General features: G+C 38.1%; 1 protein-coding gene across 1 annotated transcript in view; it reads left to right on the top strand.

Annotated features, from left to right (window-relative positions):
- The window catches only part of gnaz (guanine nucleotide binding protein (G protein), alpha z polypeptide), a 28,681-nt gene extending 20,748 nt beyond the window's left edge, over positions 1–7,933 (top strand). Inside the window, exon 3 of the mRNA XM_028601294.1 lies at positions 7,276–7,933. Within this exon, the coding sequence (XP_028457095.1) occupies positions 7,276–7,620 (345 nt within the window). The 3' untranslated portion in view covers positions 7,621–7,933. The remainder of the gene's footprint in view (positions 1–7,275) is intronic.
- The last annotated feature ends 6,328 nt before the right edge of the window (positions 7,934–14,261 follow it).

Here is a 14,261-nt window from a genome sequence, read left to right as displayed (position 1 = left end):
TAAGATCAAGCACATCACGTCTGCCTTTTCATTTTAAATTAAATTCACACTCACTGACAGATTTGTAAAGAACCAAACTGCTGAACAGCTTATCGTTTAAAGTAGGAAAACAGACCTAAACAAACAGTGTTAAAGTGTTCATTCTACTAAGTGGACTACTTAGGGGACCTTGAGTTCAGGTCTACAGCTACTGAATGCAACTGAATGTAAAACTTTCATTCTGTGCAAAAATAAAATGTCTACCCGAATTTAGGGATCAGAGGCTGCATGAATGATTTGGAGGTTTGCCACACAAGCCAGAAAAAAACTTTCCTTCCCTTTTTTGGTAGATATTTATTATGCCATAACTGTTTTAACTGGATTTATTGTATTAAAGTGCTGAACAGTTACTCTTTACTAATGTAACAGGCAAAAGACATAATTGCAGAGGGTAGTTTTCCTGATATCCCCACAGGGCATCCAGGACCACTCGCTGCACCTTTTACATCGTTTCATTCTCATCCTAAATAATAGTACTACCTACTGTAATTCCTCTACAGTTCATTCAGTTTTGTTTTGGAAAGCCTTATCCAAATTTATGGTCCTTATCCAAAGTTCTTTGGCTGGGGGCATGAATGAACTGATTTGGAAAACATGGGTAAAACACATTCACTTTGCTTTAATGTGGTAGCGAAGCTATTTCAAATCTGTCTGAATGAAGAGAGTAGTCACCCGGTGTTTGATATCGCCCCTTCATGGTTGTGGAATTTGAACAATTTGCTATCCATAACATATCTGTTTTGTTATCTGAGTGTTTTGGAATAGTTAGGTAGTTATTGCTTGTTTAACTGCCTTTTGATAATGGAAGGTCAACAATAGATACTATTTTACTTTTGCAGTCTAGACCAACTAAGGGTTAGCTATTTTTTTTATTTCTTCATAGGAATGCTCACATTGTTTTCCTAAAGTATCTAGTGTCCATGTTTACCTCTTTATACACAAGAAATAACTTAAGAACAGAGGAAGCTGTCATTCCTGTAACTGAACTGGCTTGATAACTCATGGGTTACCCGGATAAAACGGAGTACATGGTGCCAAGTTGGAACATGAAATCAATTAGTTTTAAAGGTTAAAAATAAAGTCTGAGGAGAAAAATGCAGTATGGTGTTAATTGAGTTCACAGAATAAAGTGTGAGGCTGTACCTGTGAGAATTAGCAGATTGTGAAGGCACTTTGTAGCAATGGGAGTTCACAGGTGCTAGAAAAAAAACAACTTTTATTATTCTAAGACAGGAGAGGAAGAAGATAGCAACGGATCGAAAGTACCAGAAAGAAATTAGAGCAGCCATTCTGCTTCAGAGCCAACTATCAATAAGATCTCTGCAAATACTGACATCTCATGGTCGAGGTGGTTGTATTAATGCCTTTACAGTTTTATGTGTTTTAACACGTGAAGCTAAATTAGATCTATTTGACACACCACCAGGGTTTATTCAGTTCAAACTTGTGACATAGAAGTACTGACATTAATGCTGGCTGCAATTTTAAGGGGCCAGACTGTGACATGTTGCCTTATCTGATTCAAGTGAAACCATTTCACAATAATCCTGCCTTTATGTTACCATTAACTGCATTAGTACTGGAGACTCACCAGACCAGCTGAATGAGTCCATATGGTACATTTTGGCATAAGATGTACTTTGAAGTGTTTAAGATATGCCATTGTTGTCTGTTGTTGCTACCGTTGCAGTGTGCGTGATGAGCACAGTGGTATAGTGGTATTTTCCATAACAAGATTGATGTTATTCACATCTAGTCATTAGTACTATTAGCTAACCCTGTGCTGAGGTGACAGTGCCAACCACTGAGCCACATGAAATAGTTGTACTTCAAAATGATTGATGAGAACATACAACTGATAAAATACTAACTACTAGTGGATCAGTTGCAAAAACTGCATACCAACAAAGTCCTTAATCCAGCTAATTCACTTTTCCATGGTCACCTGCCTGTCTCTCTCTTTACTGCACATGTAGAAAATGTGGAAGCGAACATTCTAAATCATGTTTTTAGCTATTGTGTTGTTAGCAATGAGTTTACATCTTTTGGTTTAAACAAGTTGGTTTTAAAAAGCTGTGTGTGTATTATGCTAAAATCAATGAGTGCAGATTCGACACCATATTGATGGCAATAGCACATAAACCAAAATCGTATGATCATGATTTCTGAGACATTAAAACAAACACATCGTTGTTAAGTATCATCAAGTCAAGAAAGTTGAAAGAAATTACATTTTGTAGGGCACATGTGAAGCCAGCCTGGAAAATAGTAGGCTATACCTTATATAACTTGCAATTACATTGCTCAGTAAGTGGTTTTAGATGTTTAGATGTTACAGTCATTTGTAGTATAATGTAGGCTGAACATTTATACAAAAGCCCTATGCAGGTTTGTTAAAGAGAGGCTGTACTAGCTTACAAACCACATAATGGTGGTCATACAGGACAGTAGGCCACACCCTCAGAAATCTACAGGACCATCAGGCAGACGGGATAATGCAGCAGACTTTCTAAATGTCACATTATGTGTGTACACCTAATCTTAATGTTACTGGATTAAGTGCAGGAATGTCGCTGTGGTTCCTTCGACATCTACAGAAGGCTCCTCAGTAAATTCCTGCATTTTGGAGCCGCCTGCTTCCATAAACACTGTCAGCTGACACAACACTGCTGAACAGCTGTTACCTAACACATGGTACATGCTCAATACATCTGCAATGTGAGAAAGAGTTTGTATCCGTGTACTGTATGTGTCTCTGGTTAAATATTTTACACAATACATCAGTTGATGGCGATTATAACAGCAGTGAAACCCAATTTGGTTTCTGTTAAAATGGGTTAAGCATAAGTTAAGATTAAGGTTAGGTGCTCCGTGGAATGAAGCTCAGTAGTATGTGAGGGTCAAGGATTTGGTTATTAAGCTGACCCTGATTCGGGTGCAAAGAAAGAATAATACTAATAAGCTACAGTAGTATAGAAAAGAAAAGAAAAAGAAGTTCAGCAAATATACGGACAAAATATTATTCCTTTAGAATAAACAAACCAAAATACAATCCCTACAAACAAAATACTTATATATCCAGAAGCCTACAGTATATTAGGCAGAAAACATGCTTCTAACATACTAATAGCTGTCTAAATAGCAAAAAACATGTCGGCTACCATGCTCCAAACACAGACATGGCAACATTTTTCAATATACCAGAAAACCAATAATGACAATTAACTAGAGCATGGGAAATGTGTACATATTTCATATAAGTCGGTTTGTACGACTTGTGCAGACTCAACAGATTGTTTGACAAAAAACTAAAACATGACCACATCCTTGCCGTAACCTTTTGCAAGATAATTTATGCTAACCTTTAACAAAATAACCTAACCTGAAATTCATATTTATTAGGTTGTGCAATACACAAATTAGATTTAACAGCTGTGACAATATCAGAAGGCACTGTAGAGGCATGACCTATGTCACATGTATATGTTCAAACCAATTCCTGCATTGTTAAGGGGGAGCTGTAATGTTAGCAGTCAAGGTAATTTGCCTCCAGCATCAGTGATATTTACTCTTTGACTCAATAAAAACGCTGACATCTAATTAGCAGACCTTCCTGTCCTCATGTAAGCACAACGTGTACCTGCCAGCAAAGATATCTATGACCTTCTTTACCTTAGCGCAAACACAACTGAGTCAATAAGTTCAATGTATTCTTTTATATATGCATGAGAAACAGTTAATTAAGTTATGTGAACTAAGCCTTTGTGAGATGAAACAATCAAGGACCAGAGGTGACTCATCAATTTTAGTTAAAGAGCAACTCTGACTGACTCTTCTATTTCTTAGTTTAGAACCACAGTAGCACAGCGCTTTGTTAATGAGCATGTCTGAATAAATTATGTCTTATCTAATGGAAAACAACAAACAGGGATTATGAAATTTGAATGATACACCCAAACGTGGCAAAGCTCAGTGTTCGTTGAGACATTGATCATCAGTTTTTACGTGCATGCGTACGTATAATGATCACTGATTAATGGCTACGGAAAACAGTCACACGTATACAAAACCGTTGCTTTGAAGGTTCCTCATTAGAAGAAAAGGTTGGTTTGTTTTGTTGTGTCCAGTGATCATCTTAGTGATCTAAACTTTCAAAGCAATTCATACAATGTCACACAAGCAGAAAACAAACTCCGTCCGACCAGATAGACACCGGTTCAGTTTCAATGCACCAGCTCACACAAGACGGAAAATACACTGTAATAACTACAGTACAACATTTAACCATCAACCCATTCCCTGATGCATTTTCCCTGTCCCATCCCTGTCTTGATAATGAATTGTTGCCTTGGTTACTGTTGCTTAGCAACAGGCCAGTCAAATGCTCCTAATCCTGCGCTGTTGACAGTGAGCTGTGACAACAAACAGCACTGCTGGAAAGAATAGATATGAGGTGTATATATGCATGTATGTATTGTGTGCCTGCATGAGTGTTTGTGGGGGGTGTTGTTATAAATGTGTAGTGCAGGTTTCTGTGCAATGGCTGAGGCTCAGCAACTGCAGTGAAAAGCAACTGAAAAGCCTAGATGTGAGGTTAGCGGTTGTTTAAGCTTGTGTTAGCCAAACATCAAGGCAGACTCTGACTGCAGTGTCAGCTCTATTTCTATTGTCTCAATTATTACCTGTCACATGAAAGACGACTGATATGAACTGTCAAATATGAACTGATCTGAATGTAAAATGACAGTTTCCCTGAACGGTGACTTTAAATCACATCTCGTCCCTTCAGAAGCACAGAGGAAGGTGTCAGACTGTCGTATCAAAATGCATTCAGGAACATTCTCCCTCACTCAGCTACAGCATCTTAAGTGCCAAATGGGTTGTCAAAGGCATTACTATCATGTAATTGAATTTGTTCATATGACATAATGGTGTTTTGAAAAAGAGCTTTCCAGGAAACGGAATGAGACTGTTCAAGGACACACCAAGTGAAAAAAACTCTTAATACTACTAATACTTACTATACTTAATCTTAATACTACATGTAACATGGATCGTTGTGTGTAGCACGACGATCCATGTTACATGTAGTATTAAGATCGCTCCTCCATACTACTGTAGTCTCACCATATGCCTCATTATAGAACAAAGCTATTGTCATAATTTTAGGTTTAGATGATAGTGGATAATACTTATTTTGTATTATCCACACCATACTCTTACATATTATAAAATTAAGATACAGCAAATTTGAACTTCCGCTGGACATAATCTACAACATAAACAGACAATTACACACAGTTGTCATTCAAATGTGCTTAGCTGATAATCAAAAATGTGATTTTGATGAAAATTTAGCACAAGAATAATATTATGTAAAATTGTAATGTGTTTATGTTTGTTTTGAAATGTAAACCCCACGGTAACAGAGACATTACTTGTACAGAGAGGGAGAGCAGAAAGGGAGCAGCCTGAATAATGTCACTTTCAGATACAGCAGCCAAAAACACGGTCACATGTGAGAGAAAATATCTCATTAGATACGAGCAAAGCACCCTTTCTTGTAAGGCTGTGACATTTAAAATGAACCTTAATAAATTACGAAGGGGTGGCAGCACACTTAAGTGATTTGTATTTATGGGAAACAAAGCAATGACACATGGTTGAACTTCCTCATTAATACTTAAGTTTAATTAAGGCCTGCACCTTTGGACTACTCTGTCAGGAGGAGGTGAGGTGCTAATAATATGATAGCTAATAACAATATTAAGAATGTTTGCTTCCACATAATCCATAGTGTGTTTAACCTACATTAGCCGCTTGCATCTTTGGTTTCTCGTAACTGTAGCCTTTTCATCATTATCCCAAAAAATGTGCACTCACAGTACAATACTGAATAATCAGGTTTTTACTTTGAATCTGCAGTTTGATTGTCTCATCCTTTAGCTATTCCACATAGTATATTTTTTTCATGCTGTGCAGATCTTGTGATTTGCTCAGAGCACCATGTTGTTTCTGTAACCTTTTAAACAGCAGTCTTCCATCTGACAACCTCCCAGTCACAAGCTACTGGCCAGTCGCCACATGCCAGCAGCTGCCATGAACAGATCAACTTTCTTTTTCATTTTCTTCTCTTATACATTCGTCACATGAGCACAAACTGTACAGAAGCGCATGCATGGATACACATAGACACAGATACACAGAGACATTTTCTTCTCTACCAAAACCAGCATATTTTACCATTCTGCAAATGAAATGTAAATAATGAATACATTTTTGTAATGTCTTGTCCAGCATGTCGTGGAATCAAATTAAAAAATGCTAAATGATGATGACAAGTTACATAACAGTACAAATATTTTGGTTTTGCTGCAATGTCTTGCTGCTACTCATCCGTACTCTTCCCTTATCTTATGACTAACTCATATATCTGCAAGGCATGACAGACATCAGTGATTTCCATAATAGAATTGGTAAACAAATCTTAATAATTAATTTTGGAGAAAAGAAATGTGACACCCAATGTGATCCTTCTGGCTACAAATTATTATCTTATTTATTTAAAAAAAACAAAATAATAATGCATCAACATTTGGAGGACCTTTATTAAGATTAATTTATGAAACTGAATGAAGAAAACAATATTACAGAGCCAGAGCAGTTATGGTGCACTGGCAGAGTCTTAGAAGAGAAGGTTAAAACAGTCTGTCATCAGTGTAAACAGCCGGTCGACAGAGTCTTTGTCCCTGCCTCCACCTGATCCATTCAAATGTTGATAAATCACAATGATTGCAATATTTACAACTATTCTTTGCAATAGTGAGATTTTTCTGTAACGAGTAAAAGAAAAACTGACACATATCTTCTGTGACTGATCGTTTCAGAGTTTTGGACTTGGAGAACGAGAGCAGTGGTAAAAAGAAGTAATCAGATGTTTCAGAGAAGAGTGTGAGAGTTCAAACGCAGGTCTTCATCTGTCTGAGTCTCAAGTCTCTGTTGACATAACAGAGAAGCCGTACTTTTGGCTAGTCAGTCAGTCAGTTATCTTGTCTTCATTTTCATCCTTAATTCTTGCCTTACGTGGTCTAATTGCCTGTTGCCTGATTGGGTGATAAATTGGGCTGATTTGGGCTGTTACTTCAAAGTATACACTACATTTTTCTGAGATGTAAAATAGTTTCCTCATGTTCTGATCTTCTATTTTATTTCCTTTCTCTTTCCACATCTGCAAAGAGCCGCATGGCAGAGAGCTTGCGCCTGTTCGACTCCATTTGCAACAACAACTGGTTCACCAACACGTCGCTCATCCTCTTCCTCAACAAGAAGGACCTGTTGGCTGAGAAGATCAAACGCATTCCTCTGACAGTGTGCTTCCCTGACTACAAAGGTCAGAACACCTATGAGGAGGCAGCTGTCTATGTGCAACGGCAGTTTGAGGACCTCAACCGCAACAAGGAGACCAAGGAGATCTATTCGCACTTCACCTGTGCCACTGACACCAGCAACATCCAGTTTGTGTTCGACGCTGTCACGGACGTGATCATCCAGAACAATCTCAAGTACATTGGGCTATGCTAGGACCTGATGCTGGGGAGGTAGGGGGAGGGGAGGGTAAAGCAGGCAGGGGTAAAGCTGGCCATCAGGCTGGATAAACAAAAGTCCTGCCAGTCTGCCTGACAGTTTATCTATTTGAAGAGGTGCAACAGAGACCTGCAAAGGAAAGGAGGTAGTAAGATGGTCAGGGATGGACGATACTGTAGATTTAAGTGTTTCAGGTGAAACAAAAGAGCTGATGGGCCATGGTCAAGATGGGATTTTTACCCAATGTGTTTGCACTGAATATGAGTATGCAGAGACACCCAAACACACATGCACGCACGCACGCACGCACACACACACACACACACACACACACACACACACACACACACACACACACACACACACACACACACACACCAACACAAATCCTTATGTTTGCTCACACACAATGGCCCTCATTTATGAAACGTGCGTACGACCTAAAACAGGCGTACGACGGGCGTACGCCGATTCCTACGCAAAGCTCGGCATTTATCAATTTGGACGTGAGCGTAGGGCTGCGATCAAATCTCACGCCTGGTCTGAACTCGTATGCGCTAGTTTCTGCGCCAGCGTGGCCTTGCAGTGCAGCATATAATCAGTTTAACAGGAGAAGGAGAAGTCATCAGTTGATCACTTATCAGCAATGGCAGATCTGGCACTTTTAGAAGACCTCTATGAGCCGGTACAATAGTGCACACGTACGCACACGTGCCACGGTGGAGCGCTCCATCGGATTGTTTAAGGGCAGATGGCTCGCATCAGTGGGGGGACCCTATACACGGCAGAAAAAGTCTGCAACATTGTTTTAGCCTGTGGGGTTCTGCACAACATCTCGCAGGGAAACTGGGTGCCATAAATGTAGCGATGGAGCCAGATGACCCGATGCCCAGAGAGCAGTGTCCAGAACAGCCCCAACTGAAGGAGACAGATATTATTATCCCTCGCTTTTAAAAGGTAGCCTATAGTGCTATGTTTGGCAATGATATTCATAGGCTACAGGAAATATGACGATGCACAACATTTTTATTTATTATTCAGGTTTTCATTTCTATGTCGTGAACGATTTATTTCTGCCATTGACCGAGTTATTTCGGCTTCTTTTCCCAGCCCCTCTGCTGTCAGGAGACAGGGTCGTGGTGGTGGTCCGGCACGGGGGGGCGGAGGACACGCGCTCTCCCTCAGCTGTTGTCTCGTTCTGACTCATGAAAAAAAATACGAGTAAAATAACACTGCATAAACTCCGCTACCGTGTGTTTATTTAAATATATGTACACCATATAGGCGAGGCCTCAAAACCGAGAATATATTGGGGCGTGATATTTAAATTACGATCATTTCCAGCCGCTGCATTTATCAATGTACGACCATTCTTACGCTCTGATTGGTGTGATACGAACGTTTCATAAATCACACGTGAAGCCTGTCGTAAGATGATTTCTGCCCTCATATCTGCGCTGGTTTCTACGTTAGGTTGATAAATGAGGGCCAATATCTTTGGATCAACAGTCAAGCACTTGTTCGACAAGGCAACACTGGAAATTTTAGACAGCTACCCCTACCTGCCTGCCAAACCTAAGGTAGTAGGTCTGTACTGGTGGTTTTCGGTTACTTTTGTCTCCTTTATTTTATTTGCCAGAGTCAATTAATGCTGCTTCACAAGAAGAATTTTGACAGAATCAATGTTCTCTTTTGGATCTTCGCCCTTAACCAGTGAGTGCATCTGATGAGACGTGGGGAGAGCCTGCATTTTTGAGGACAAAAAAAAAATGTCAGTAGACATGATGTCACAGGGTTTCTGCCTAAAAGAGGAAACTGCCACAGTGTTAAGCTGAAGTAAAATATGTTTTCTACATAATATTTCTGTTTTGCCCCATGGTCGCCTCTCTAATGTTGTTTTTTTTTCCCCTTTTTCTTTTATTGTTTTTTGTGCTTTAAAAAAAGAATATGTCTCTCAAACCTGCCTTTTATAGCAGGTCACTGACTTATAATACCAGGAGAGTGTTATGCTCAGTAAAGTCAAAAGTATTCTTTATGATCATTCCAGTTTCCAGCAAGAGACAACAAAAACAGTGCCAAGATCAATTTGTAAATAAAACCAGATCCCATTCATTATGGTAAATTTTTGTTTGTATGGACAAATACATTAAAACATGCATGATTTTGTTACTTTGGGATACTAATACATTTTCTTTGGGATTACGTTCCTCTTTTCTTAGGTTTAAATAATATATTCCCAAAAATATATATAAAAGTCAAACACTGTGTACGATTGTACAGTTGTCAGAGAGGAATCTATTGAAAAGAGTTATATCAATATAATAATGGTGAATATGATGTTATGATGATGAAAAAGATGACTGATGATGATGATGATGATGATGATGATGATAGTGGTGATGATTACAATAATGTCTCACTTCAAAGTTAGCGTGAGAGGAGAAAGTGAATCAAAGGAGAATATGACTATACAAATATGAAAACGAAGAAGCAAATCTTGAAAGTTCAATCTTCCTTGCATTATCTAAGTGGAAATTGTTAAACAGCCAGTCAGTATGATGTGTAAATATACTGTAAGGTACACTCTTTGTTCAAACAAATGAAAATAAAGGTTGAGTTGGGATACTGTAAGTGAGATAAAGAGAGAGCGAGAGAAAGAGAAGGAGGACAACCCCACTCTACTCCTCCTCTTACCCTTTCTTTTCAGATCAGAGGGTGATGTGCAAACAACTCAACAAAGGGCTTCAGGCTTGACTTTACAGGATGTCCACTTCAACAAAAGGCAAAACATTAAAAAAAAGAAGTATAAAGAGGACAATAACTATGAATAAAACAACTTATGCAAATTTCCATGGTGTAGTAAATGTGTTTTTGGGTGGTGGTTGTGTCAAAAGTGCTTTAAATATGTTTGGGGTGAGAACTGATCACTTATCTGCATCAAATGATTTGCAACCTGGAAGAGGATGTGCTGTCCAAAGTCCTTGCTCCCATCCTCAGTGTACAAAATCATGACAAAAAAGCGTTTGTCCTCGCCATACAATGAAGCTGCTGGAGCAAGAATAATTCGGACATGAAGTATGCAATTAAATCACTCCTGAATGAACATTGGCCTATGTGTGATGGGGTGACAGTGTACAGATTCCACTCTAATTAGTGTATAAACCCCAGGTGAGCCAACATGTCTGCTATTGTGTCTGACTGTCCCCAAATAAAAGTTTTGTTTTGCAATTTTTAGTCTTTAAAAAGTTGAATATCCCATTTATGACACAATTTAGATTTTGTTTAATGCAATAATGCAGAGAAGATTTTGCAAACCTCAACTACTTTTTAGAACCTGAAAATGTCTTACCTAGAACACTTACACATGACACACATGACAAGTGTCTTCTGAAAGACATTTAGACAAGAAATGATACATTGATATAAACCTATAACAGGGTTAAAGTCCAACAAGCAGGCTATCTTGTTACCTCACTGTTACGCTCATGTGGTATGAATATTTTAAATTTTTTTAAAACACCATTCAAGTGTTGACTGGGGACCATACATAAAACATGACAGTACTGTGTGGCTGATGGTTTTTTCATCTCATCTTTTCATCAGTTTAGCTTAAAATGTACCATACATCACTGTGTGAAAACCATATTCAGGTCATGGAGGACTGACTTAAGCAACAGTGGGAATTTGTTTGAGAGATGAACATAAATTAAAATCCACTGTTGAGAAGGGAGCCGAAATCATGCCTTGTGACTGTCATGTGGTACAAGTTGGTGCCAACATTAAAAAACGAGTTTCAGAATGGGAGAATAGCAAATCAAGGGAGTTATAGAAATGTTCTCGATTTATTTGTTCGAATCAATAAGGAGGTGGCTTCAAGTGAATTATGGTTGGGGCTGGGATTTTCTCAGAACTGTTGTCACAAGGTGGTGCTAAGCAGCTGATGTTGAAGTAATTGACTGGAAATTCACTGCCTGGGAAAATTTCACATGGTTCACTTATTGACAGTCTAGTTACTCTAAATGAAATTGCTAGGAATAAACACAAACAGCAATGCAGAAGTACAAATACTAATATTATTTGAACAATACTGCATCTCCCATTGGCAGGGCTAAAAAATTAAACAGCTATTAGAAAGGGGAACCTAATACAGATAGACATCCTCTGTAACACATCATAAGAACAATAATTTAACTGAAATACCTCTGAGTCTTAATATTTACTGTATAATAACTATTCTAAAAACATGTGGGCAAAACATTACGTATGTAAAGAAGCCATACACTGAAAACCAGCTGAATTCCAGCTCAAAAGTTGTACAGGGTCGGATATAGAGGACATCATCCAGACCAAAAACACACTGTGCACAGTGCACATAGTATTTAAATGTGTAGGACTGGATTCCCATTAAACTGGCGTACATGGTAGGGATGGGCATAAGCACTCGAGTAGCCTACTCAACTTGGACGTAAGTATTCGTTCAACGTATAGCATAATCACTTTTATTTTGCTTTGTAATAAAAATATGCATAACAAATAATGTAAATTGACCCTGGCCTGTTCTATATTGAAAGTTTACCATTATTGGATCATATAAATGAGATGTCTGCGCAGTCAGACATCACTCGATCTAACATTTAAAAAAAAAAATGTTTTGCAACATCTTATTGTTTGTGGATGATATACAGTGTTTTCCCTAGGTTTGTGGAAGACTTACTGTAGGTGCACGTGTTTGCCGTTTAGGGGTCCTCCCTCAAGAAAATTTATGTTTTTCAATAATAATAAGAAAATGCAATTTCACATCATTTTGGACTATTATAATAGAGTGTCTAAAAAAATTTTGGAAAAGCTAGAGCAGATCATAAATAAATAACACTGAAAAAGCTTAAAAACTAAACTTGCTAAAGAAGTCCACTGGGGACCAACTACAATCATTAGAGCTGAGAAAAGTCATTTAGTTAGTTTTGATGCTCACATTGACTTAACATTCATTCGGCTTAGGTGGTGCCCAAAACGGCTTGGATGCTGCGCCTAATCCTTATAATGGTAGGGAAAACCCTGATATGCTTTTCTTTATGTAGGCCAATCTCTAAAGTCTGTGCAGCACAGGTAGGCTAATCCTAACCCCTACCCGCATTTTTGCATGGTTGTTCATTTCAGACCCTATTCTTACCTTACATCTTTTTTGCAAGTGCTCGAGTACTGTAATATTGCAATGTGAGCACTCCAATATGTAAATTACCTAAAATGTCCATCCCTAATACATTGCTAAGTGCAATAAATACAATGAGGTTTTTATACTTGACACAGATTCACAGACAACTTAACAACTTACAGTTTCACTGACGATTTGCACAAACTTAGACTTAGACTTAGACTTCTCTTTATTGATCCTTTTGGGATGACTCCCGCAAGGAAATTAGATTTCAGCAGATTTTAGCATCTTACAAAATACAGTATAAGAATAAAAATAGAAAAAAATACAGTATAAGAATAACAATAAACTTTTAGCTAAATATTTCTACAATTTTAGAGCAATTTTTACAAGATTTTAGAATAGAATTTACATACAAAGGAAAAAAGCACTAGTACAGCATAAATTGCACCAAGTAACCAAAGTGAGATATACAGAAAAAGGGGGTAAAGGAATAAGATTGAAAATATGGAAGTTTATTTGACAATGAGTGATAATTAAAATAATACTTTTTTTTGGTGTAGAAATAATCTAAACTCTCACCATTTTGTGATTTCAACAGTATAACATGATGTTTAACATGGGTCACATGTCATAATGCTGTATGAGAAAGTTAGATCTGCCAAGCAGTTGTTCAAATTGTTTGAACAATCAGCCAGTCAGCCAAATGAGATATGTTAAAATACCGTATGGAGGAATTGCGTGAAATGGGGATAAGATAAAGATATCATGTGTCTTTTTGTCATACTGCATTTTGCAATCTGTCCTGATATTTATTTTACAAATCACAAGCAGATTTGTAAATATGGATTGTTCTATTTTCAATCTTTATCCAAGTTGACTTATAGCAAGGTTGGTATAATGTTTAGGAGCCCTGAACAGAAATACTTCTGTCTATACTTTTAGATATTGGAAACGTCAAAAGAGGTTTGTCCATAGATGTAAGATTTAAGCTGGGGCCATGCCAAACTCACATTTGTCATCTGTATTGAGACATCCAATATCTTATAAGGAAAAAAACGATTGAGGGCATTTCTAAAAATGTAAGTAGTTCACAAACAACCACAGGCAAAAATAAAAATTCTTGGCCCTATGATGACAGTACTGAAACAATGAATATCTATGATCGCTGGCATGTTCCACGGCCCTGTCTATTTCTAGGCCTCTTGAATCATTCAGACATTTTTCTAAAAGAAAAAGAGAGAAAAGAAGGCCCTTCCCTCTAGCATGTCTTGACCCTTGCTCTCTTGTTGACCAGCACCTTATTTCCCTCTCCACTCCCCTCTATACGATCTCTTCTAAACTGGTTTTCCTCATATCACCCACCACTAAGTACGTTTGTATATCTTGTGATTTCACTGATTCCCCCTGTCCTCAGCTCCTTTCTTCTCACTCCCTCCAGCTGACTCCTTCCTGTGTCTCCTCAGTGACCTCAACATTTATACCT

Source organism: Perca flavescens, chromosome 16, assembly GCF_004354835.1.
Source record: "Perca flavescens isolate YP-PL-M2 chromosome 16, PFLA_1.0, whole genome shotgun sequence".
NCBI lineage: Eukaryota > Metazoa > Chordata > Actinopteri > Perciformes > Percidae > Perca > Perca flavescens.
The sequence above is the reverse complement of the archived record's forward strand: the minus strand, read 5'-3'. Positions and strand labels throughout refer to the sequence as shown.